A 22601-nucleotide genomic window follows, 5' to 3' on the forward strand; every position below is an offset into this window, starting at 1 on the left:
AGTAGGCAGAGTGACTGTAGCAATGGTGAAATTGGAGGCCCAATGCTGATTCTCTAAGGATAATTAATTACTGATATTAGGAAAGTGGCTACAAATAAATCACTACATTTACAAAACAATTCAGCTCTGTAGCCAACCTCTCCCAACCACTCTTCTAAGCTCCCTGCAGCACCCCTCCCCTCCAACATCCCCCCAGGATGCCCTCTTCAATACCTAACCTCCCCTCTTCCAAACCCCTCTATCCTACCCCAACCCTCCTCTAACCTCCCAGAAACTATCTCTAACATACCACCAAACCCCAAACTTCCTCTAACCTCCTCACCCCCTCTTCTAACCACCTTCCAAACTTCCTCTAACATCCTCCCAACCCCCTCTAACCTTCCCCCAAAACACCCTCCAACCTCCTTCTAAACCCCTTCTAACCTCCCTAGAAACCCCCCTCTAACCTCTCCAAAACCCCCCGCTAACCTCCCCAAAACCCCCTCTATCCTCCCCTCCAAACCCTCTTCTAACCTCCACCCCAAACTCTCCTCTAATATCCTGCAGCAACCCCCACTCCCACCAACAGACAAAAAAATCCAATTGGTTCCAAAATTGCAGAGATTTGACTTACCATTTTTCAACCAAGAACTCTCTCAGTTGCTATTACTGCTGCTGCTAACCTTCGAACAGTTTTGTGGTTTTCTTACAGGCTTTTCAAAAAACACTGGAATTACAAAGCTTCTGGAAGGTTGGAAGCAGTGCAGCAGCTCAGTGAAATTGATCTGACACTGACAGACCGACTTTAAACAAATCAGAACTCTTGGCCTGACAGATCCTTTCTTTTAAGCCACTCTGTCAGGTCTGCAGCTCCAACTGCTCAGTGTGGGCAAGGAGAAACTCTGTTTACAGTACCAAGCCCATGTGCCGCACCCCCCCCCCCCCCCCCCCCCCCCCACCCCGGCCATCCACGCCCCCACCTCCTCCCCAGCCCCCAGACCGCAGTGTTTGGCACCATCTGCATCCCCCTCTCCCGGACCCTGAGACCCTGATGGTGTGTGGCTTGGAGGGAAATTTGCACATTGTGGTGTTCCCATGCATCTGCTGTCTTCAGCGATGGCAATGCCATTGAATGCCACAGAGTGATGGTTAGATTCTCTCTTGTTAGAGATGTCCTTTGCAGTGTGATTGTTGTCACTTATCAGCCCAAGCCCAATATGATGTACTCTCAGCTTTTGAGGATGTTATGAATCCATTCTTTCTTCCCTAAACCCCTCTGCCTTTCCACCTCTCTCTGTACCTTTAAAGCCCGCTTTAAAACATATGACGTAACTGCGCCACCTTCTTTGACTCAACCTTTGCCTCTGTTAACATAAGAACAGGAAGAGACCATTCAGCCCATTGTTCCATCATTCAGTTAAATCACAGCTGGTCTGTATCCCAACTCCCAGCATTTGGAGCTTTTTGGGAATGAGTTCTAAAAACAAAATGGGAAGTCCCATCAACCTGGAATTAAAAAGTCTAATGATGACCATGAAACCATTGTCAACTATTGTAAAAACCCATCTAGTTCACTGATGCTCTTTAGGGAAGGAGATCTGCTGTCCTTACCTGTTCTGGCCTACATGTGACTCCACAGCAATGTGGTTGACTCTTAAATGCCCTCTGAACAAGGGCAATTAGAGATGGGCAATAAATGCTGGACTGGCCAGCGACGCCCACATCCCATGAATAAATTAAAAAACACACTTCAGCACACCCCTGAGTGCTTCTTTGTGAATGGCTGTTACTGTTACTAGGCAGGCAAACACAGAAATCAATCTGTATACAGGAATGACTCCACAAGTAGCAACAGAACGAACTAGTGACTCTCCCATGTAAAAGCAAAAAACTGCGGATGCTGGAAATCCAAAACAAAAACAAAAATACCTGGAAAAACTCAGCAGGTCTGACAGCATCTGCGGAGCGGAATACAGTTAACGTTAACGACTCGAAACATTAACTTCCTCTCCCCAGATGCTGTCAGACCTGCTGAGTTTTTCCAGGTATTTTTCTTTTTGTTTTTGTAGTGACTCTCTCCTGGTGGTGTCGAGAATGGGATAATTGTTGCTCAGAATTATTTCATACCGTTCGGATCTTTTACATCCAGGCGAAGAGGCAGACAGGACGTCGCTTTAACGTCACGTTGACTGCAGCACTCCCTTAGTATCACACTGACCTGTTTGTTTAGATTAGTCAAGTTAAATTCTTGCTGCATGATCTGTTGGTTAATCTCAGAGGGTCGGGTTATGGGTGTGTTCCGATTATCTCAACAGTCCTAGACTGACAGCTACAATTCCTGTTTGCCATCTCGAACATTCGACGTGCAGATGTGTCGGATGTGACTGTGGAATTATATCCAGCCTAGTGAAGTAGCTTTCAAAACTTTCTTTCTGGGTTTATACACAACTCATGATCAGCTGGCAAGGTACTGGAACGCTGCCAATCCCTGTGGAACACTGAGTTAGGAGATGGGCGGACCAGAGAAAATCTCCATATTTACGCCAGAATATTGTGCTGCTCTCTACTTTCGACTGAAAAGAGGTGACCAACTGGTCAGATTAAGACAGCAGGGCAATAGTCCGGTTCATTCCCAGCGTTTTGTGTACATTTAGGCGGCGTTAATTTAGTGGCAGACAGAAAGAGAAACAGCTTGTAAATGCCAGAAATCTGATGCGAAAACAAGGCTGTAAATACACAGCAGGGCGGAGAACAATGAATTTCCAGCTGTGCATTTCCAATATTTTCCGTCTTTATTTAATGACACATTGTGTTAGCTATTTGCATTACATTGAAGGAGGACGGGCGAAGGTTACGGAGCATTTTGTGACAAATACAACTAAATAATGACTTCATAGCGCTGCTGGGTTGAAACGACCTGGTTTGACTGTCAGTCAAAGGAAAGTGGTAAAATAAATGTTTCTAAAAAAGGTTAACGGATGGAAGAATAACGCAAAGAAACCCCATGCATGGCTAACTCCAAAAGGTGGTTTCGACTGGCTTGGTGTATTGGAGCAATTTCAGTGGATGATGACACTGGCATAACTGCATCATGAGTCACTGTCCATGCATTGCCCAGTCAGTGTATCATTTTATTTAAAACAAAAACAGAAAAAACAGGTAATTCTGTTTTTGTTTTGGATTTCCAGCATCCGCAGTTTTTTTGTTTTTATCCTTTTATTTATCCTTTCGTGGGATCTGGATGTCACTGGCAAGGCCAGCATTTGTGGCCAATTCCTAATTGCCCTAGAACTGAGTGGCTTGCTAGACATTTCAGAGGGCAGTTAAGAGTCAAGCACATTACTGTGGATCTGGAATCACATGTAGGCCAGGCCAGGTAAGGAAGACAGATTTCCTTCGTTAAAGGATATTAGTGAAGCAGATGGGACTTTTCAACAATGGTCACCATCACTAAGACTAGCTTTCAACTCCAGACTTTTTTCTATTCATTGAATTCAAATTCCACCAGCTGCCAAGGTATTGTAGTATTAAAGATCAGTAGGCAGTGTATTATTTTTTACAGATCTGTAGGTAATGTATTGTAGAGTTACAGATCTGTAGGTAATTTATTGCATTATTACATATCTGTAGGTTAAATATTGCAGCATTACAAATCTGTAGGTAATATATTGCAATATTGCAGATCTGATGGTACTATATTGCAGCATTACAGATTTGTAGGATGTGTATTGTGGCATTACTGATCTGTAGGTAATATATTGCAGCATTTCAGTTCTGTAGGTGATATAGTGTTGTGTTACAGATCTGTAGGTAATATATTGTGGCATTATAGATCTGTAGCTAATATATTGCAGCATTACAAATCTGTTGGTAACATATTGCAGCATTGCAGATCTGTAGGTTGTGTTTTGTAGCATTTCAGGTCTGTAGATGATATATTGTTGCATTACAAATCTGTAGGTAATATATTGCAGCATTACAGATCTGTAGGTTGTACATTGCAGCATTGCAGATTTGTTGGTTGTGTATTGCATTATTACAGATCAGTAGGTAATATATTGCAGCATTGCAGACCTGTAGGTTGGGTATTGTAGTATTACATATCTGTAGGTAATATATTGCAGCATTGCAGACCTGTAGGTTGTGTATTGTAGTATTACACATCTGTCGATAATATATTGCAGCATTGCAGAACTGTAGGTTGTGTATTGTAGTATTACATATCTGTAGGTAATATATTACATCATTACAGGTCTGTAGGTAATATGTTGCAGCAATACAGATCTGTAGATACTGCATCGCACGAAATCCAAATTTTGCCAAAGTCAAAATTAAACTGACACGTGAACCAAGAGGCTTGGCTTCAGCTGTGGACTCATCAACTGCAGATTATTTTCCAAGTGTGTCACTTTTCTTAATTTATCTCTCCTTTCAGGAACCAATGAGCTCTGGTGTGCGAGGTAAACATGCATTCAGTTTTATCTTTGGCAGAATGTAGGAAAGGAAATCAGGAGAGTTTTCAGGGGAAATAAATACAACCAATATCCTGTTAATGCAATCAGCTTGCCGACAGCGAAGAGCAACGAGCGCTGGAAAAATACATCCAGATAGGAGCAAACTGCAAAGAAACACAACCCTAAAATACACTCTACACCACAATGGAATTGAAGCGTTCGATAAGGGAATACTTCCGACATTAGTCTTACCAGCAGTACAAAGAGGAGGAACACGCCTTAAAACCCCAGCGCTTTATTGATCCAGGCGGCACTTTCTGACACAGGACGGGATTGGTAACTCTATACGACTCTCCAGGTTAACGAGGGCGAACATGTGGCAGAAAATTGCGCTCATAGTTGCTGTCTTTCTTACCCCATGCGCCAGTAATAATTCAGGTAAGGGACAGAATTTGGCCAGCTCTCAATGTCGCTGTGCGGGTTTTAGCAAGAGTGTGTAATTGGACTTTAAGAAGTTAAAACGTTCGCATTACCTTTACCACCATTTTAATTTTCTCCAAGTGTCCCCGTAATTAGGAATTTCAACCCGGGGCCAAACCAAAAGTTAAACTCTTAAGTAGCGCCTATCCCTGTGCACAATCCGACAATTTACACTTAAATTTCCTGCGAATTTCAGGAGATTTACCCCCACCCCCGAATGTAAAATGGGTAGAAATCAACACGAACAATCTAACCCACACCTAAATATTCCTCTTTAAGTATGAACATTACAGTTTCACATCATTCATACACATTAAGTGTTTTGTTGTCATATTGGAGTTGCTTCTCAATTTTAAGGCCACTTACTTAATGCCATAAAAGCCCATTCAAATAACGGCAAAATGTAATGCACCTACTCCAGGATAAATGTATAAACAATATCCAAAAATGCTGAAAAAATAACACCAGGAATAGATTTTGTTTCCTGCTATGCCTGAAAATCTGGTCATAATTTGGAGGGAACCTCCAGAGCCGGCGCTGGGCAGGGATTCATTCGGCCAGAACCATTGTAAAAGATCGAGGCAGTGTGAGCATGTTGTGCTTACACAAGGAACTCAAGCTCCCAGATCTCCCCGATCTTTTACGCTGCCGAGTTCATCTGCAACCCCATCCCGAGTCCTGCACAAGCCCAGGTGCGAATATGGAGGAAATGTATTTCTTTTATTCATTTCAGGGATGTGGCTAGCCAGAACTGTTGGGGGTGATGGGAAGTGGGGGGGTGGGGGAGGTGAACACTTTCGAGGAGGGTTTGGAGGGGATGAACACTGTCGAGGAGGGTTTGGGGGGGGGCGGTGAACACTGTCGAGGAGGGTTTGGGGGGGGGGTGAACACTGTCGAGGAGGGTTTGGAGGGGATGAACACTGTCGAAGAGGGTTTCGGGGGAGTGTACACTGTCGAGGAGGGTTTGGGGGGGGTGAACACTGTCGAAGAGGGTTTCGGGGGAGTGTACACTGTCGAGGAGGGTTTGGGGGGGGTGAACACTGTCGAGGGGGGTTTGGGGGGAGTGAACACTGTCGAGGAGGGTTTGGGGGGGGTGAACACTGTCGAGGAGGGTTTGGGGGGGGTGAACACTGTCGAGGAGGGTTTGGAGGGGATGAACACTGTCGAAGAGGGTTTCGGGGGAGTGTACACTGTCGAGGAGGGTTTGGGGGGGGTGAACACTGTCGAAGAGGGTTTCGGGGGAGTGTACACTGTCGAGGAGGGTTTGGGGGGGGTGAACACTGTCGAGGGGGGTTTGGGGGGAGTGAACACTGTCGAGGGGGGTTTGGGGGAGTGAACACTGTCGAAGAGGGTTTCGGGGGAGTGTACACTGTCGAGGGGGGTTTGGGGGGAGTGAACACTGTCGAGGGGGGTTTGGGGGGAGTGAACACTGTCGAGGGGGGTTTGTGGGGAGTGAACACTGTCGAGGGGGGTTTGGGGGGAGTGAACACTGTCGAGGGGGGTTTGTGGGGAGTGAACACTGTCGAGGGGGGTTTGGGGGGAGTGAACACTGTCGAGGGGGTTGTGAACACTGTCGGGGGGTTGTGGGGGGCGTGAATACTGTCGGAAGGAGTTGGGAGTGGGTGAACACTGTTGGAGGCGGTTGGGGGAGTGAACACTGTCGGGGGTTGGGGGGGTGAACACTCGGGGGATTGGTGGGTGATCAATGTCGGGGGAGTTTGGTGCGGGGGTGAAGACTTGGGGGGTGAACTCTGTCAGGAGGATTTCGGGGGGTGAACACTGTTGGAGGGGTGCGTGACATGTCTTACCCCAACAATCCTGCCCTACCAGGAAACAGTTAGATTTGAGCTACACTCCGTATTCCTGAAGAAGACAGGATTGGAAGTCCGGGTCAGAAATGCAGAGCTTGGATGTGGCGCAAAAAGAGTAGGACCAGAGTGGCAATCTGACGGTGATTATATAGAGTAGAAAAAGCAGGAAGGTATGTTAAAGAAATAATTGTAGGGGAAACATTGTATCAACATCTACTAACAGATATAAGCTTGGCCTAAAGAGCCAAGTGGTTATGGTACTGGGTTTGTAACCCCAAGATCAAGAGTTCAAATCTCACAATGGCAAACTATGAAACAATGTAACTTCGTCTGAATAGGAATAGATGGAAATGTGTTTGTACTCGAAAGAGTTACAGCTTGGCCTAAATGGCCAAATGGTTATGGTACTGGGTTTGTAACCCCAAGATCAAAAGTTCAAATCTCACAATGGCAAACTATGAAACAATGTAACTTCATCTGAATAGGAACAGATGGAAATGTGTTTGTACTCGAAAGAGTTACTAACAGATATATTAAAAGCCTAAAAGTACCACCGCACCTGTCTAAGAACAGTAAAAGGGACTGCTTAATCCATGGACATTCTAAAAGATTTTGTAGCCCCATTAAGCTTTTGTGCCAACCACTAAACTCAACAATTGACAGGACTGTAAAGCTCTAGGGGTAGGAATTCAATTCAGTGCAATACTTTATATTCCACTCTTATGTTATTCTCAGATCTTAATGTCATTGCAGCAACATTAATTAATTAATTGTTTGGAGGGGGTGAACACTGTCGGGGGGGGGGTGGGGGGAGGCCTGTGGCATGTCTTATCCCAACAATCCTGCCCTACCAGGAAACAGTTAGATTTGAGCTACACTCCGTATTCCTGAAGAAGACAGGATTGGAAGTCCTGTTCAGAAATGCAGAGCTTGGATGTGGCGCAAAAAGAGTAGGACCAGAGTGGCAATCTGACGGTGATTATATAGAGTAGAAAAAGCAGGAAGTTATGTTAAACCTACTGAAAATACTGGTTTGACCCAAGATGGAGTATTGTGCCCAATTCTGGGCATCCACTGTTCCGAGTTGTTCTCAAACTACGGAACAATTTGTGTAAATTTTTTGACAAAATTCTGGTGGTTTCCTCGGTCCCCATCATAAACTCCAATCCCGAGCCACTGACTTCTTGTCTCTCACCGGCAGCTGTTTGAGGTTAAACCAGACTGTTCGCAAATTCAGTGTCATATTTCATTTCAAGATGAGCTTCCAAACATCACCAAGGCCACATATTCCCATCTTTGTAACTTCACCTGACTCTGCCCATGCTTCAGCTCATCTGCTGCTCACACTCTCATCCAGGCCTTTGTTACCTCTAGACTTGACTATTCAAACCCACCCCTGGCTAGCCTCCCGTGTTCTACCCTCCGTAAACTTGTGGTCATCCAAAACACTGCTGTTCATGTCCAAACTTGCACCCAGTCCCGATCACTGTGCTCACTGGCCTCCGCTGGCTCCTGTTAAGCAACCCCTCAATTCAAAACTTCTCATCCTTGTTTTCAAATCCTTCCTCACCCTTCCTGATCCCTGTAATTTCCTCCAGCCCCACAACCCTCTGAGATATCTGCACTGCTCTAATTCTGATCTCTTGTGCATCCCTAGTTTCAGTTGCTCCACCATTGGTGCCTGTGCTGCTGAACGCCTTGACTCTAAGATCTGGAATCTCTTGCCTAAACCTCTGTGCTTTATCTCCACCTAGCTACTTTCAGTCACTCCTTAAAACCTGCCTCTTTGACCAAGCTTTTGGTCACCTGCACTAATAACTTCTTTTGTGGCTCAGTGTCATGTTTTGTTCTATAATGCTCCCGTGAGGTGTCTTGGGACATTTTATTATGTTAAAGAGGCTTTATTAATACAAGTTATTGTTGCACCAACGCACCTATTAGATTTTAAATGTAAATTTTCAACGTTGTTATTATTCACTAGGAGGAATGCTCATTCTCAGTGTACATTCATTTGTTGAAATTATTAGAAAACTTGATTTCAGAGAAAAATTAAATGTTATGCAGCCTTGGTTCAAACATGAACAAAAGAGCTGAACTCCAGAAGTGAGATGAGAGTGACTGCACTTGACATCAAGGCTGCATTTGACCGAGTGTGGCATCAAGGAGCCCTAGCAAAACTGGAGTCAATGGCAATCAGGGGCAAAACTCTCCACTGGTTGGAGTCATATTTTGCACAAAGGAAGTTGGTTGTGGTTGTTGGAGGTCAATCATCGCAGCTGCAGGACACCACTGCAGGAGTTCCCTAGGGTAGTGTCCTCGGCCCAACCACCTTCAGCTCCTTCATCAATGACCTTCCTTCAATCACACGGTCTGAAGTGGGGATGTTCGCTGATGATTGCATAATGCTCAGCACCATTCACCACTCCTCAGATGCTGAAGCAATCCATGTCCAAATGCAGCAAGACCTGGACAATATCCAGGCTTAGGCTGACAAGTGGCAAGTAACATTCACGCCACACAAGTGCCAGACAACGATCATCTTCAACAAGAGAGAATCTAGCCATTAGCCCTTGACATTTTATGGCATTACCATGGCTGAATCCCTCACTATCCACATCCTGTGGTAACCATTGACCAGAAACTGAACTGGACTAGCCATATAAATACTGTGGCAACAAGAGCAGGTCAGAGGCTAGGAATCCTGCAATGAGTAACTCACCTCCTGACTCCCCAAAGCCTGTCCACCATCTATAAGGCACAAGCCAGGAGTGTGATGGAATACGCTCTACTTCCCACTTGCCTGAATGAGTGCAGCTCCATCAACACTCAAGATGTTTGAGACCATCCAGAGCAAAGCAGTCCATTTGATTGGTGCCCATTTGATTGGCACCCCTTTCACAAACATTCACTCCCTCCACTACTGATGAACTGTGGCAGCAGTGTGTACTGTCTACAAGATACACTGCAGAAACTCAGCAAGACTCCTTAGGCAGCACCTTCCAAACCCACGATTGCTACCATCTAGAAGGACAAGGGCAGCAGATACATGGGAACACCACCACCTGAAAGTTCCCCTCCAAGCCACTCACCATCTTGACTTGGAAATATATTGCTGTTCCTTCACTATTGCTGGGTCAAGATCCTGAAACTCCCTCCCTGACAGTACTGTGGGTATACCTACACCGCAGGGACTGCAACGGTTCAAGAAGGCAGCTCACCACCACCTTCTCAAGAGCAATGAGGGAAGAGCAATAAATCAAGAGGTCAGGGCTCAAGCCCTATTCTGCGGGTGTTATTTTAAGGCAATGATATTTTATGTTTCCACCCAAGTCAATGCAGTTTAGAATGAAGTTTACGGTCCCGTTCCCACCACAACAGGCTCGTAAAATTCCAGCCCGTGACTTTGATAGCAGCAGACACTTCGGTGTGGTACCAGAAGAGTGCTGGATTGTCAAACGTGCTGTCTTTGTTTGGACATTACTCAGGTGGATATAAAAGATCCTAAGGCATTACTTGAAGAAGAAAATGAGAGTTGTCCTCTTGTCTTGGCCAGCATTTACCCTTTCACCAAAATATTTTAACTGGTTAGGCCATTTATCTCTGCTTTTTAGGGTCTGTACCATGCACATATTAAAAAGCCACATTTACTTACATAATAGAATTAATTTATTGGTTGTGAACCACTTTGGGATATCCCAAGGACAAGTGCTATATAAATGTAAGTTTTTCTTTTGGGTTGGGAATTTGCTTATGTATTTGTTAACGACTTGGAACCAGAACAAAATTGTTGACCAGGATCTTCTGTAGATTTACTAAAACTGTATCATTAAGTGATATATGATGTGATATTTGTAAAAGGTATAAAGCTATAGCATGTTGTAATGTGCCATAGATGCTGACATTTTTTAAATTTGGCAAGAACATCATTATTAATTGTGTATTAATTGGGTGTTTAATTGTTTGCACGTGTTGTCATTGACTGGGGATATTGAAACTGGTAGTTGGGTTAAAAGGTACATGTTTATAATATATATCCCTGCAAATAAAAGCTCCTATAAGTATGTAAAGATTAGGCTCCAGTTCTTTCCTTCACTCTGGCTTTCTGGAGTAGATGAATGATGAACATAGTTTGGTGATGAAGAAGTTTTCCACTATTGCTGAAAATGTTATTCATTATGCGGTAAAAGGTATTTCACTTCCACAGCTGCTAAAAGATAATCTCACTGGTATTACAATGAATGAAGGTCAGGGGAAGTAGAAAACTGAGAACTTACGTGTTTCTCCTTTGCAATCCCTGTTTATTTCATTATGCATGTCAGTTTAGTTAGAGGCAAAATATAAAGCACTGCTCATCTTCCTTCTCAAGTGGTATTTTTATGCTTGCAATTAAGATTATTCTCTCAAATTATCTCTGTTCTACCCAGACTTCTTCCTGTTCTGTCTTTAATGCAAAAACAATATTGAATTATGAGGAGTTGGCTGTAAAACAAAAATACAAAGTAGGAGAGTCTAATACAATGGGTCAAATTTTACACTCTCCCTCCTGGTGAGTTTGGTGGTGGTGGGGGCTTTAATTGGGTAGGATGGTGGCAGTTGGAGACCCCGCCACCTTCCTGCGCCACCCTGATTAAATCCATGGTGAGAAGGCTGCAGACGGCCTAGTTGCCCCATCACCAACTGAGGACCTTAAGGGCCAATTTATACCCAATTAAGGGCCTCTACTTGCCTTTGCTGGTATTAACACCACAGCAGGGCATCTGTCACCACGCGGGGAGCATGATATGCAGACTTGTGCAGAATTCATTGCTCTCGGTGGGGGCGGGGGAAAGCCCCTCATTCAAAGGCACTTGGTGAGAGATTCTGCATCGGGAAGGGGGGACCTGCTGAGAGTCACATCCTTGCCCTTGCTGCCGAACTCTGCTTCCCCAACCCCCTCCTGCGAAACTCACCTCAAAACTCTCACTATCACTCATGGTGGGCGGGACCTCTGGGGTTATGATCTCAGGGAAGGCCCGCCAGCGGCCTGTTAATTGCCTGGTTAATTGGCTCGTAGTTTGGCAGGCTTTCCCCAAATGAGGCGACCCAGATCTCTCGCCTCCCTCTGGCGGCTGAGACTCCCCTCGCATCCATAAGATTCTCTCAATATTTCAGTTCAGTTCACTGAATACAATTCAGTGTTAAAAGTAAAATGTTCATTTGAATGAAATAATTATGAATTCAGAATTGACTGTCTATGAGTGGTTACTAAAATCATTTTTTTTTAAAAAGTTACGTATTTTTACTATTGATAGCATGATGTCAAAGTGTGGTGTTCAGAGATTCATGTCATGGATGTGAAAATACAGGCTGGCATCTGCTAATCATGGTACAAAGTATCCCGATTTCAACAAGACCATCAGTAGAGGAAGTGGCATTAGCTCATCTGTCACAAGTGAAGGGGAAGAAGTCATTCTGTATTACTTTTTGTACCTTCTCATTTGACTGGCTTAGAATTAACGTTGACAGAAGCCTGAAAGCAGATTGGATACCCATCTCCTTAGGTGTGCTAAAAAGGGGGAGAAAATGATATACATTGAAATTAAGAATGAGACAGAGACCTCTGCGTATAGTATATGAATCTAAATGTAATATATTAACATGAGGGATATGTTTCATGACAACAGGATATATGAACATACAAAATAATGGCAGAAGTAGGCCATTTGGACCCTCAAGCCCGCTCCACCATTCAGTAGGATCGAAGCTGATCTGTTTGTGTTATGAGTTTCACATTCCCATCTACCCCTGATAGCCTTAGATTCTTGTTAGGCAATCGACCTCTGCCTTAAAAATATTCAATGACCTCACATCCACTGTCTTCTGAGGCAGAAAGTTCCAAAGTTGCACAACCCTCTAGGGGAGATTTTTTTTTTCTTATTTCTGTTCTGGAAAGGTGACCCCTAATTTTAAAACAGTGCCCCTTAGTCCTGGGCTCACCCACAAGAGAAAAAATCCTTTCACATCCGCCTTATCAAGACCAAGCAGAATCTTATATACTTCAATCAAGTCACCCCTCACATTCAGTAGTTTCATCATTGCCATTACAAATACTAGTTTTTATTCCAAACATATTTAATTCCCTGAATTTAAATTCCCCAACTGGCATGATAGAATTTGAACTTGTGTTTCTGGATTATTAGTCCAGATCTCTGCATAACCACTGTGCTACTGTACACATTTACATATACAGGTTTCATTCCTTATAGTTGACATATATTTGTTGTGAGTGAAAGATAAAGGTGGTTAACCATTTGATGTACATAATTATTTTACATTTTTTATTATTCTCTTTACAGATCAGTGCCCCATTCCTCCGAGTGTGACATCTGCTCAAATAAAGAATGAGTTCGGCATTCTGCAAAAGTTTTCTGTGGGTCGACGTATTCACTACCAATGTTTGCCAGGTTATATTCAGAATGAAAGCACAACTGATTTTATCATTTGTCAAAGTAATTTAACTTGGTCAGAGCCATTGATAAGTTGTATACGTAAGTATTTATAAATCAATATCATTTCTTATTGTTTCTCTTTTAAGTTTTCTTATTTAAAAGAGAAAAAGACTTGCATTTATATACTTCTCAAGCTCACCAGGCGCCCCAAAGTGCTTCACAGACAATGATGTACTTTTGAAGTGTGGTCACTGTTGTAATGTTGGAATAGTGACAATAGTCTAGATTTTCCATACCTCCATCTCAGATTTTGATGCTGGTGTTAGATGCCTAAACACAGAACGTGGCTGGAAGGCCACTTCCATTACACACCAGTGGTGCACACATTTGTTACAAATTCAAGTCTAGTTACTTAGACCTTGGAATATATATATATCAGCCCTGGGATCAGTTGCGTCTCAAAAGTTCTTAACTCTGAATCCGAAGGTCTAGGATTCAAGCTCCACTCAGAGAATTGGGCACATAACATAACCTGATGTTTCGGTTTAGTACTGTGGGAGTGCTGCACTGTCTTTAATAAGAGGGTAATTGGAGCCTGGGTTTAACATCTGTCAGGTGGAAGTAAAATATATGAAGGGGCTATTTGAAGCTGAGAGTTTCCCTGGTGTCTTGACCAACATTTATCCCTCAACCAATATCACCAGAGAAGTCCGATTTATCTGTTTGCTGTTTGTGCAAATTTGTTGCTCTACATTGGAACAGCAAGGCCAGAATTTTACGTCCGGGGGTGGGGTGTGTGCTCGACCCGACCGAGCATAAAATATTGCCAAGTAACGTTGGGTGTGCTTCCCGATGTCATCTTGCATGTGCTCGCTTTCACCATCAGCGACTGCATACGTAAATCTGATCCTGGCCCGCCGATATTTAAAGGGCCAATTAAGGCCACTAAGAAGCCAATAGATAGCGATTTTCCATTGCACGTGCAATTTTTAGCTGGTTGCATAGGCAATACGAGTGGGTGGAAATCGCGTTTTAATCATTTCCTCATCCAGGGGTGGGATCAAAGGCCCCTGGAGCAGCAGCACTTTGTTATTTCCAGCTCATTGCTGTGTGAGTACAGGGTTATCCCAGAGCTTCTTTGCATCTTGTTTGATTGTGAAACCTGCCTTTCAACATCCTCTTCTTCCCTGGAAGGCTCCCCTGAGTATTGCAGCAGAGTGCTCCTTCATTTTCAAGGTACTGCTCCTCCACATTGCATCTAATGGAGATACTTTTTTCCACTGGTGGAACCTCCTCTGAAGAGGAAGCAGGGAGGGGAGGTCAGGTGAGCATCGCAGGGAGGCAGGGGCTCAGTTGGTGTACGGCCAGCAGGGAGACCAAGGCAGGAGGGCATGCCAAAAGCACCACGACCCAGTGGCTAGAGTGTACAGACAGTGCTCCAACTATCTCCAGATGTCCGAGGTCCAGTGCCGCAGGATGCTTCGCCTCTCTAGGGACACAGTGACAGCAACATGACACATGACAGGTCCAGAAATCACCTCTAATTGCGTGAGCAGACACCCCATGCCGGTGGTTTTGCAGGTCACAGAGGCCCTCAACTTTTATGCCTCTGGTTCTTTTCAGGGCTCAGTGGATGATCTCTGTGGCATTTCTCAATCACCTGCACACTGTTGTGTCGAGCTTGTGACTTGGCTGTGATGGCTGGGTTCCCCCGCCTCCAGGGTGTAATAGGCTGCACTCATGTGGCCATCAAGACACCAGCAGGTGAGCCTGGAACTTTCGTAAACAGAAAGGGGTTCGACTCAATGAATGTTCAGATCATCTGGGACCACAGGACACAATTTCTCCAAGTTTTGCCCGTTAACATGGGAGCTCACACGATGCTTGCATCTTGTGGCACTCGAAGGTACTAAGGCTGTTCGTGGCTCCTGCACAAGTGCATGGATGGCTCCTGAGTGGTAAGAGGTATCCCTTGAAGAAGTGGCTGATGACCCCACTCCGTCATCCAAGAACTGAGGCCCAGGACAGAGACAACAGGAGTCTTACCTCCGCTAGGGCAGTGGTGGAGGGGACCATCTGGCTGCTGAAGATGCGCTTCACATGCCTGGACCGGTCAGGGGGAGCATTGCAGTATCCTCCAGAGAGTGTCTCCCTCATAGTCATCGCATGCTGCGCCCTGCACAACCTGACTCTGACAAGGGGGGTACCCACTGGAGGCTGAGGAAAGCGAGGCAGCTCCACAGGCCTGGGAGGATGACTTAAGTGATGGTTCAGCAGAAGAGCTTGTGGAGGTGCAGGGTGCGGACCTCGAGGCAGAGGACAGGAACATTCATGGAGTCGTGGTCACCTGGGATGCTTTGATGCAACGAACCTTCTGCTGGGCATCCAAGACATCGATGTCTCATCAGGCCAATGGCACCGTCTCCTTTGCTAACAATGAATAAATGAGAACCCAACCCAGTACGTCAGCATCACACAACACCATACATTTACAAGCCTGTACTGCTCCTGGCACCTATTCAAACCATCCAGCCAACTCAGCCCATTTAAGTCAAATACATGTTTATGTTACTTCACACGAACAAAGAAAGAGCAAACAAAGTGTCCATCCCTAACACAAGCATCAAAAAAATTAAAGCAAATAATGCCACCTGTGACACACAGACATTGTGCTCAAGGTGCCTTCAACTTACATCTGTTGTACTATGTCTTGGTGCCTCCACCTTGTTGTCAGTGCCATTGCTGTCCTGGTGACCTTCATGACCCTGGTGGTCACCCGGTGGCCGTTGGAGCCTGATCAGGCTCTGCTTGGGAGGGTGCATCCAGCTCCATGGCTGGGCACTCCTCATTCATCGTGGCATAATCAGATGTGGTTGCCACTGGCAGAGGGGGGGAGGCGCTGGTCCCCTTATCCAGAGGAGCGCACAGGTGTGACAGGTAGCCCACCTGCCAGCGTGTGGTGCGTTTGCACCTCCCTGCTCACCAGCAGAGAGGCTAGGTGCCTCATCCATCTCTCACACTGGCAGTGACCTCTTTAGATCACTGCCTGTGTGAGGGCTTGCAGGTCTGAGTACAACCCCAGGAACCCCTGAGTCTGCTCCAGAAGCTGAGGGTCGTCACTGTTGTAGTGCCTTCTAAGAATCGACCACAGGATTCTTAGAGACACGTTAGCGATCATTTTATTTAAGCGAATGCAGGGAAAGTCTGCCTTAGACTAGCTAAAACATAACTCTACCGATTACAGGAAAGCCATCTTTTTTATTCACAACTAGTCATGTACACATTGCATTATTCAAATTCGAATCTTGTCAGTACATAATCATGTAATTCGCAAGTGGCTCCAGTACCTGGCACTGTTTGTCTTTACCTTTATCTGCTTATCCTCATTTCCAACTGCCCCCCTCCGCCCCCCCCACCACTTCTGTCGCCTAATCAGTTAATCCCTTATGATCCCACGGTCTTTCTGCAGTATTCTGCTGATATCGGTATTTTTGGTGTACAAGGTTCGCCTGGAAAATTCTGCTAACATTTAGCTTTACCAAAACATAGAAATTCCTCTTTAACTGTTATGTCACTCTTTCCATGGGGGAGGGGGTATGGTTGGTGCTAAGGTCAACGCAGAACCCTTGCTCCGCATGGACACCTCCATGACGGAGGCCATGGGGAGAATTTTCTGCCTGTTAGACGGGCCAGTGGGAAGTGAGCGTGGGTGGGCGCTGAACTGAGCTACATGCTGCCATTTTACATGGGCAGGCCAATTAACGCCTGCCCAGTGTGATGCGTGCCCTGTAGCTCTCAATACTACCTGTCCAGGCGCGGGGAGGAGATAGAATCGGAGCCTGCCCTCTTTCATGCATGTGCGCCAGAGAGCGTAGAAATCTCCCTAAGGCATGGAGCTGCCTCAGGGAGATCAAGTTCAGTTTTAAAGTTTGAAATAAAGTTAAAAATCATTTACACATGTCCCCTCATGTGACAGCGTAACATGAGCTGGGACATGTTTATGAAATGTACATAAAATATTTATTAACTTAATAAACTCTTCATGAAACCTCATCCTGCTGGTGGATCAGATTTCATGAAAAATGCGAAGGCCGCCTGGGCTCTTCGCCTGTCCTCCAACCTTCAGCCCTGTGATATTGGTTAATTGTTTTAATAATGGCCTTAACTGGCCTTTGACAGGTCGGTGAGCGCCCACCAAATGAAAGATCGGAATGACGCGCGGTGACATCAGGACGCACGCCCGACATCACCGTGTGTCATTTTACACATCGGCGTGAGGGCCCGCATCCACACGCTAAACAGAAGATTCTGCCCCATGGCAGACAGACCCTCGTGGTCTCCACCAGATCTCCCTGTGCATCCCGCGGGACATCCAGCATATTGCCAACTGTTGGTCTACCCCAGAGGCTCATCATCTGCCTCAGACGCAGCAGGGTCCTGACCTCCAGCTGTGCTCCCACTGTCAGCTCCCTGAGGCCTTTCTGCCTCTGCCAGCTCCTCATGTAGGTGTAATGTGCCCTCAGCATTGTTGATTACCTGCGGAGCCGAAGAACTAATGTCCACCGACATGCGAGTATCTGCGCTGGTGCCCGTCTCAGAGAGACGGTGTGATGCTGGTGCAGGTGTTGTCCTCGGAGCTCAATGGGGGATCCTCAGGGCCGCTGCTGGCTCCTGTGAATGGTGCATCTGTGGGAGAATGGCAAGCGATCAGTACATTTAATCATCATCGTCACTATGCATATTAGGCAGGCTGAAGAGACAGTGGAGACCTACTGCATGGTGCCATCTGCATTGGAGCTTCAGTGGGCTCTCTGGCTCTGACGGTTCAGTTGCTGATGAGAGGAGCCCGTTATGTTTCCAATACCCACCACACACGCATCTGTCACCTGCACTCTCACCTTCGTCAGAGTGCCCCACCTCACCATGACCGGAGGAGTGAGCTGGCCAGTGGCATTCCAGCTCCAGTGCATCACTTTTGTGTATCATGAGGTTTAGTTGAAAGCAAATGCTGCTGATGCTGGAAATCTGAAACAAAAACAGAGAATGCTGGAAAAACTGAGCAGGTCTAACAGCATCTGTGAAGAGAGAAACAGAGTTGACGTTTCAAATCTGTGTGACTCTTCTTCAAAGCTAAGCTGAGTTTTTCCAGCATTTTCTGTTTTTGCACAGATTTAGTACTCCTTCACACATTCCCCAGTGCTCATCAGCGTTATGAATGCTCTTCCCCTGACAGAGACAATAGAAAGCCTCCTTATTGCTCCGTTTCTCTGAAGGTCCTTTCCTTGTTCCCATACTGTCACTGTGGCACATCTCACCCTGCAATGCACTGAGGCCAGTCGTGCTGACATCCCAGCCTTGACAGGGCAGGCTTCAGTGCCAGTTGACATACTCACTCTTACACCCTGAATGTTCTGAGGAACAGGTACCTCAGTAAAGTTCTCTGCATAGGTCCATTTTTTTTTTTTGAAAAATATACTTTATTGATAAAATATCAGGAAGAACATTCCAAAATCACAATCACAAAAGTACAATCAGATTCAACTTTTACACATGGATCATGAGGTGCATCAATACAGTCAGTGAATATTACAATCATTTCAATCTGGTCAATGCAGACAATCAGACAATGGTATTGGAGTTATCAACATACATCATGTTGCACTCTGAGGTGCTTCAATACATTTATAATACAATTCGTATTCACTGCATACATTCATTTTGAGCTGTACAACCCGCGGAGCTCTCAACAGTTCCCAGTCCCTCTGTGCACTGTGGCAGAAAGGTCTTAGACAGCAACCTTTCCCCATTGCACCTTTGTGGCAGCTGCCCCAAGCTTTAGTGCGTCCCTCAGCACGTAGTCCTGGACTATGGAATGTGCCAGTCTGCAATACTCGTTTGGGGACAACTCTTTGCTCTGGAAGACCAACAAGTTTCGGGCAGACCAAAGAGCGTCTTTCACCGAGTTGATGATCCTCCAACTGCAGTTGATGTTTGTCTCGGTGTGTGTCCCTGGGAAGAGCCCATAGAGCACAGAGTCCTGTGTCACAGAACTGCTCGGGATGAACCTGGACAGAAACCACTGCATCTCTCTCCAGACCTTCTTTGCAAAGGCACAATCCACAAGGAGGTGAACAACGGTCTCATCCCCACCACAGCCACCTCGAGGGCAAAGTGCAGAGCGGGTGAGACTCCTGGCGTGTTGGAAGGATCTGACTAGGAGGGCCTTTCTCACCACCAGCCAAGCTACATCTTGGCGCTTGCTGGATAGTTCTGGCAATGAGGCATTCTGCCAAATGACTTTTACAGTCATCCCACAAGATCCACCCTCTCCTTTTCCTGCAGGGCCTCTAAGATGTTATGTGCTGACCACTGCCTGATGGATTTGTGGTCAAAGGTGTTCCTCTGCATAAACCTTTCAACGGTCCAACTACTTGGAGCGTTCCGCGGCAGCGTGGCCAGACCCATCCTTCACAACACCGGGGACAGGTAGAACCTCAGCACGTAGTGACACTTGGTGTTTGCGTACTGAGGGTCTATGCACAGCTTGAGGCAGCCGCACACAAAGGTCGCCATCAGTATGAGGGTGACCACATCTTGCCCACTGACCTGGGCGGCGACCTCTGTCCAGGCCTTCTTGGTCAGGTGGGGTGCCCATCTCTTGCCATCCTTGGGCATTAAGATATGTTACCTGGCAATTACCTCCTCGACCAGCACTCCCAGGCAGTCATCTGAGAAACGGGGCGGGGGGGGGCAGAGCATGCCTGACTTGCCCTTCAACCTTCCGTGGCCACCAGGTGCTGAGGCCATGACTGTACACCAGGATACTTCTGGGATAGCTTCAAAACAGCTCCCACAGGCTCCCTTTCCACTCCTAGCAGCCTCTTTCATTTTTGAACACCCCATTGGGTTCCCATGAACCCGGCACCCAATGCATTCCCACCCCCTGCACACGGGAAAACCAACTGGCAGTCGTGTTTCATACTGGACAAGCCTTAATTGGCTACCCAGCGTAACATTGCATTCACAGCGTGATCTCAGCTGGGAGTGGGGTTTACATCCTTTTCCAGCCAAGGAAGCGCACCCTGAGGGTAGAATTCAGGCCCAAGTATACTTCATAATATTTCATTAGATTTGAAGCATTTCTATGCATCCTGAGGTCCTGTAAGCTGCTATATAAATGCAAGCTTTTTCTTCCTGAAGGACAGTGCGGATTAACATGGACATGTACAAAATTCAGCACAAACTCTAATTCAGTAAATACATGTAAAATTCATTCAACTTAAGACATGACATTTAATTATTGAGTCCAGCTTAATTTTAGTAGCTTCTTTTTATATTATAAATTAACATTTCAAGTTAGAACCATAGAACCATGGAAAGGTTACGGTGCAGAAAGAGGCCATTCAGCCCATCGTGTCTGCACCGGCTGTAAAAAATGAACAAAGAAGCTAGCCATCCATTTTTAATCCTATTTTCCAGCACCTGGTCCATTATCTTGCAGGTTACAGCACTTCAGATACAGATCCAGGTACCTTTTAAATGAGTTGTGTTTCAGCCTCAAACACCAACTTAGGTAGTGAATTCCTGATGCCCACCACCCTCTGGGTGAAAAAGTTTTTCCTCATGTTCTCTCTAATCCTTCTACCAATCTTCTTAAATCTATGCCCCCAGCAATTGACCTCTCAGCTAGGAGAAACAGGTCTTTCCTGTCTACCTTATCGAGGCCCCTCATAATTTTGTACATCTCAATTAGGTCACCCCTCAGCCTCCTCTGTTCGAAGGATTAGAACCCTAGCCTATCAGATGTTTCTTCATAGTTGCAATTTTCAAGCCCTGGCAAAATTCTTGTAAATCTCCTCTGTATTGTCTCCAGAGTAATTATGTCCTTCCTGTAATGTGACGACCAGAACTGTAGACACAATTCCAGCTGTGGCCTAACCAGCCTTTTATACAGGTCCAGCATTACATCCCGCTTTTGTATTCAATACCACATGCAATAAAGGAAAGCACTCCATATGCTTTCTTTACCACCTTATCTGCTTGTCCTGTGGACATCCGCTCCAAAGTCTCTCACTTCCTCAACCTCTCTCAATATCCTCCCATTTATTGAGTGTTGCCTTGCTTTGTTTGCCTTTCCCAAATGCATTACCTCACACTTCTCTGGATTGAATTCAATCTGCCATGTTAATGCCCACTCAACCAAACCATTGGTGTCATTCTGGAGACAGCAGCTTTCCTCTTCACTATCAACTATGCAGCCAATTTTTGTGCCATCTGCAAATTTCCCAATCATGCCTCCCACATTTAAGTCCTATTCATTAATGTATACGAGAAATAGCAAGGGCCCCAAAACTGAGCTCTGTGGAACACCAATGGAAACCATTTTCCATTCGCAAAATCATCCATCAGCCATTACCATTTGTTTCCTCTCACTAAGCTAATTTATCCAACTCGCCTCCTTTCCCTATATCCCATGAGACCTCACTTTTCTGACCTTGTTAAATGCCTTACTGAAATCCATGTAGACAACTCTAACTGCACCACCCTCATCAATCCTCCTTGTTATATCCTCAAGAAATTCTATTAAATAGTAAGACATGATCTTCCTTCAAACAAAACCATGTTGACTATCCCTGATCAAACCTTTCTAAGTGACGGTTTATCCTAACTCTCAGAATTGATTATAATAATTTGCCCACCACCCACGTCCGACTGACCAGCCTATAATTTTCCGGCCTATCCCTCCCTTTTTAAATATTGATACAACGTTCATTGACCTCCTGTCCTCTGGGACATCATCTGTATCTAGTGAGGATTGGAAATTGATCCTCAGAGCATCTGCTATTTCCTCCCTGGCTTCCTTTAACAACCTGGGATACAATCCATCCGGCCCTGGTGTTTTATCTACCTTCAAGGATGCCAGTCCGTCCAGTACTTGCTCTCTCATTATGCTTATTGTATTTAATATTTTGCACTCTTCCTCTTTAACTAGAATGACTGCATCATCCCTCTCTTATGAAGACAGAGACAAAGTAAGCATCGAGAACTCTGCCCATATCTTCTGCATTAGTGCACAAATTACCAAGGCCCTACCCTTTCCTTAGTTATCCTCTTGCCCTTAGGTTCTGTCAGAATATATTAGTTTAATGGTTTGAGCCCTGCTGAAAGGTAACTCATAACATTGGGATTAGTGTAAACATTGAAATCATGTTTAAAAGATCTCTTTGTCTACATTTTATACAGCTATAGATTGTGGTGATCCAAAAGATATAAAGAATGGCTACCACCAAGCTACAGGTCGAACGTATGGGAGTACAGCAACTTACAACTGCAATAAAGGGTAAGTATTAATTTGCAGCATCACAGGTTCATGGAAGCGATCAGAGATGGCCACATTGTAATTGACACATTGGGATTACTGAGATTACATGAGATGGCAAGCTCAAGGC

At 45.4% G+C, this 22601-nt stretch overlaps 2 protein-coding genes across 7 annotated transcripts in view; one reads left to right on the forward strand and one right to left on the reverse strand.

The window, feature by feature from the left end:
- Positions 1-1643, reverse strand: part of LOC121282554 (C4b-binding protein beta chain-like) — a 72710-nt gene extending 71067 nt beyond the window's left edge. The window contains exon 1 of the mRNA XM_041196294.1: positions 1591-1643. The gene's annotated coding sequence lies outside the window, so the exon portion shown is untranslated. The remainder of the gene's footprint in view (positions 1-1590) is intronic.
- Positions 1644-2268: 625 nt separating this feature from the next.
- LOC121282150 (complement decay-accelerating factor-like) overlaps positions 2269-22601 on the forward strand; it is a 57868-nt gene continuing 37535 nt past the window's right edge. The window contains exons 1-3 of one of the 6 annotated variants that reach the window (XM_041195668.1): positions 2269-2562; positions 13060-13251; positions 22396-22492. In XM_041195668.1, coding sequence (XP_041051602.1) covers positions 2490-2562; positions 13060-13251; positions 22396-22492 — 362 coding nt within the window. In that variant the 5' untranslated portion in view covers positions 2269-2489. The other 5 variants (XM_041195667.1, XM_041195664.1, XM_041195669.1 and 2 more) reach the window with 5 other exon arrangements.

Source organism: Carcharodon carcharias, chromosome 9 (assembly GCF_017639515.1).
Source record: "Carcharodon carcharias isolate sCarCar2 chromosome 9, sCarCar2.pri, whole genome shotgun sequence".
Taxonomy (NCBI): Eukaryota; Metazoa; Chordata; class Chondrichthyes; order Lamniformes; family Lamnidae; genus Carcharodon; species Carcharodon carcharias.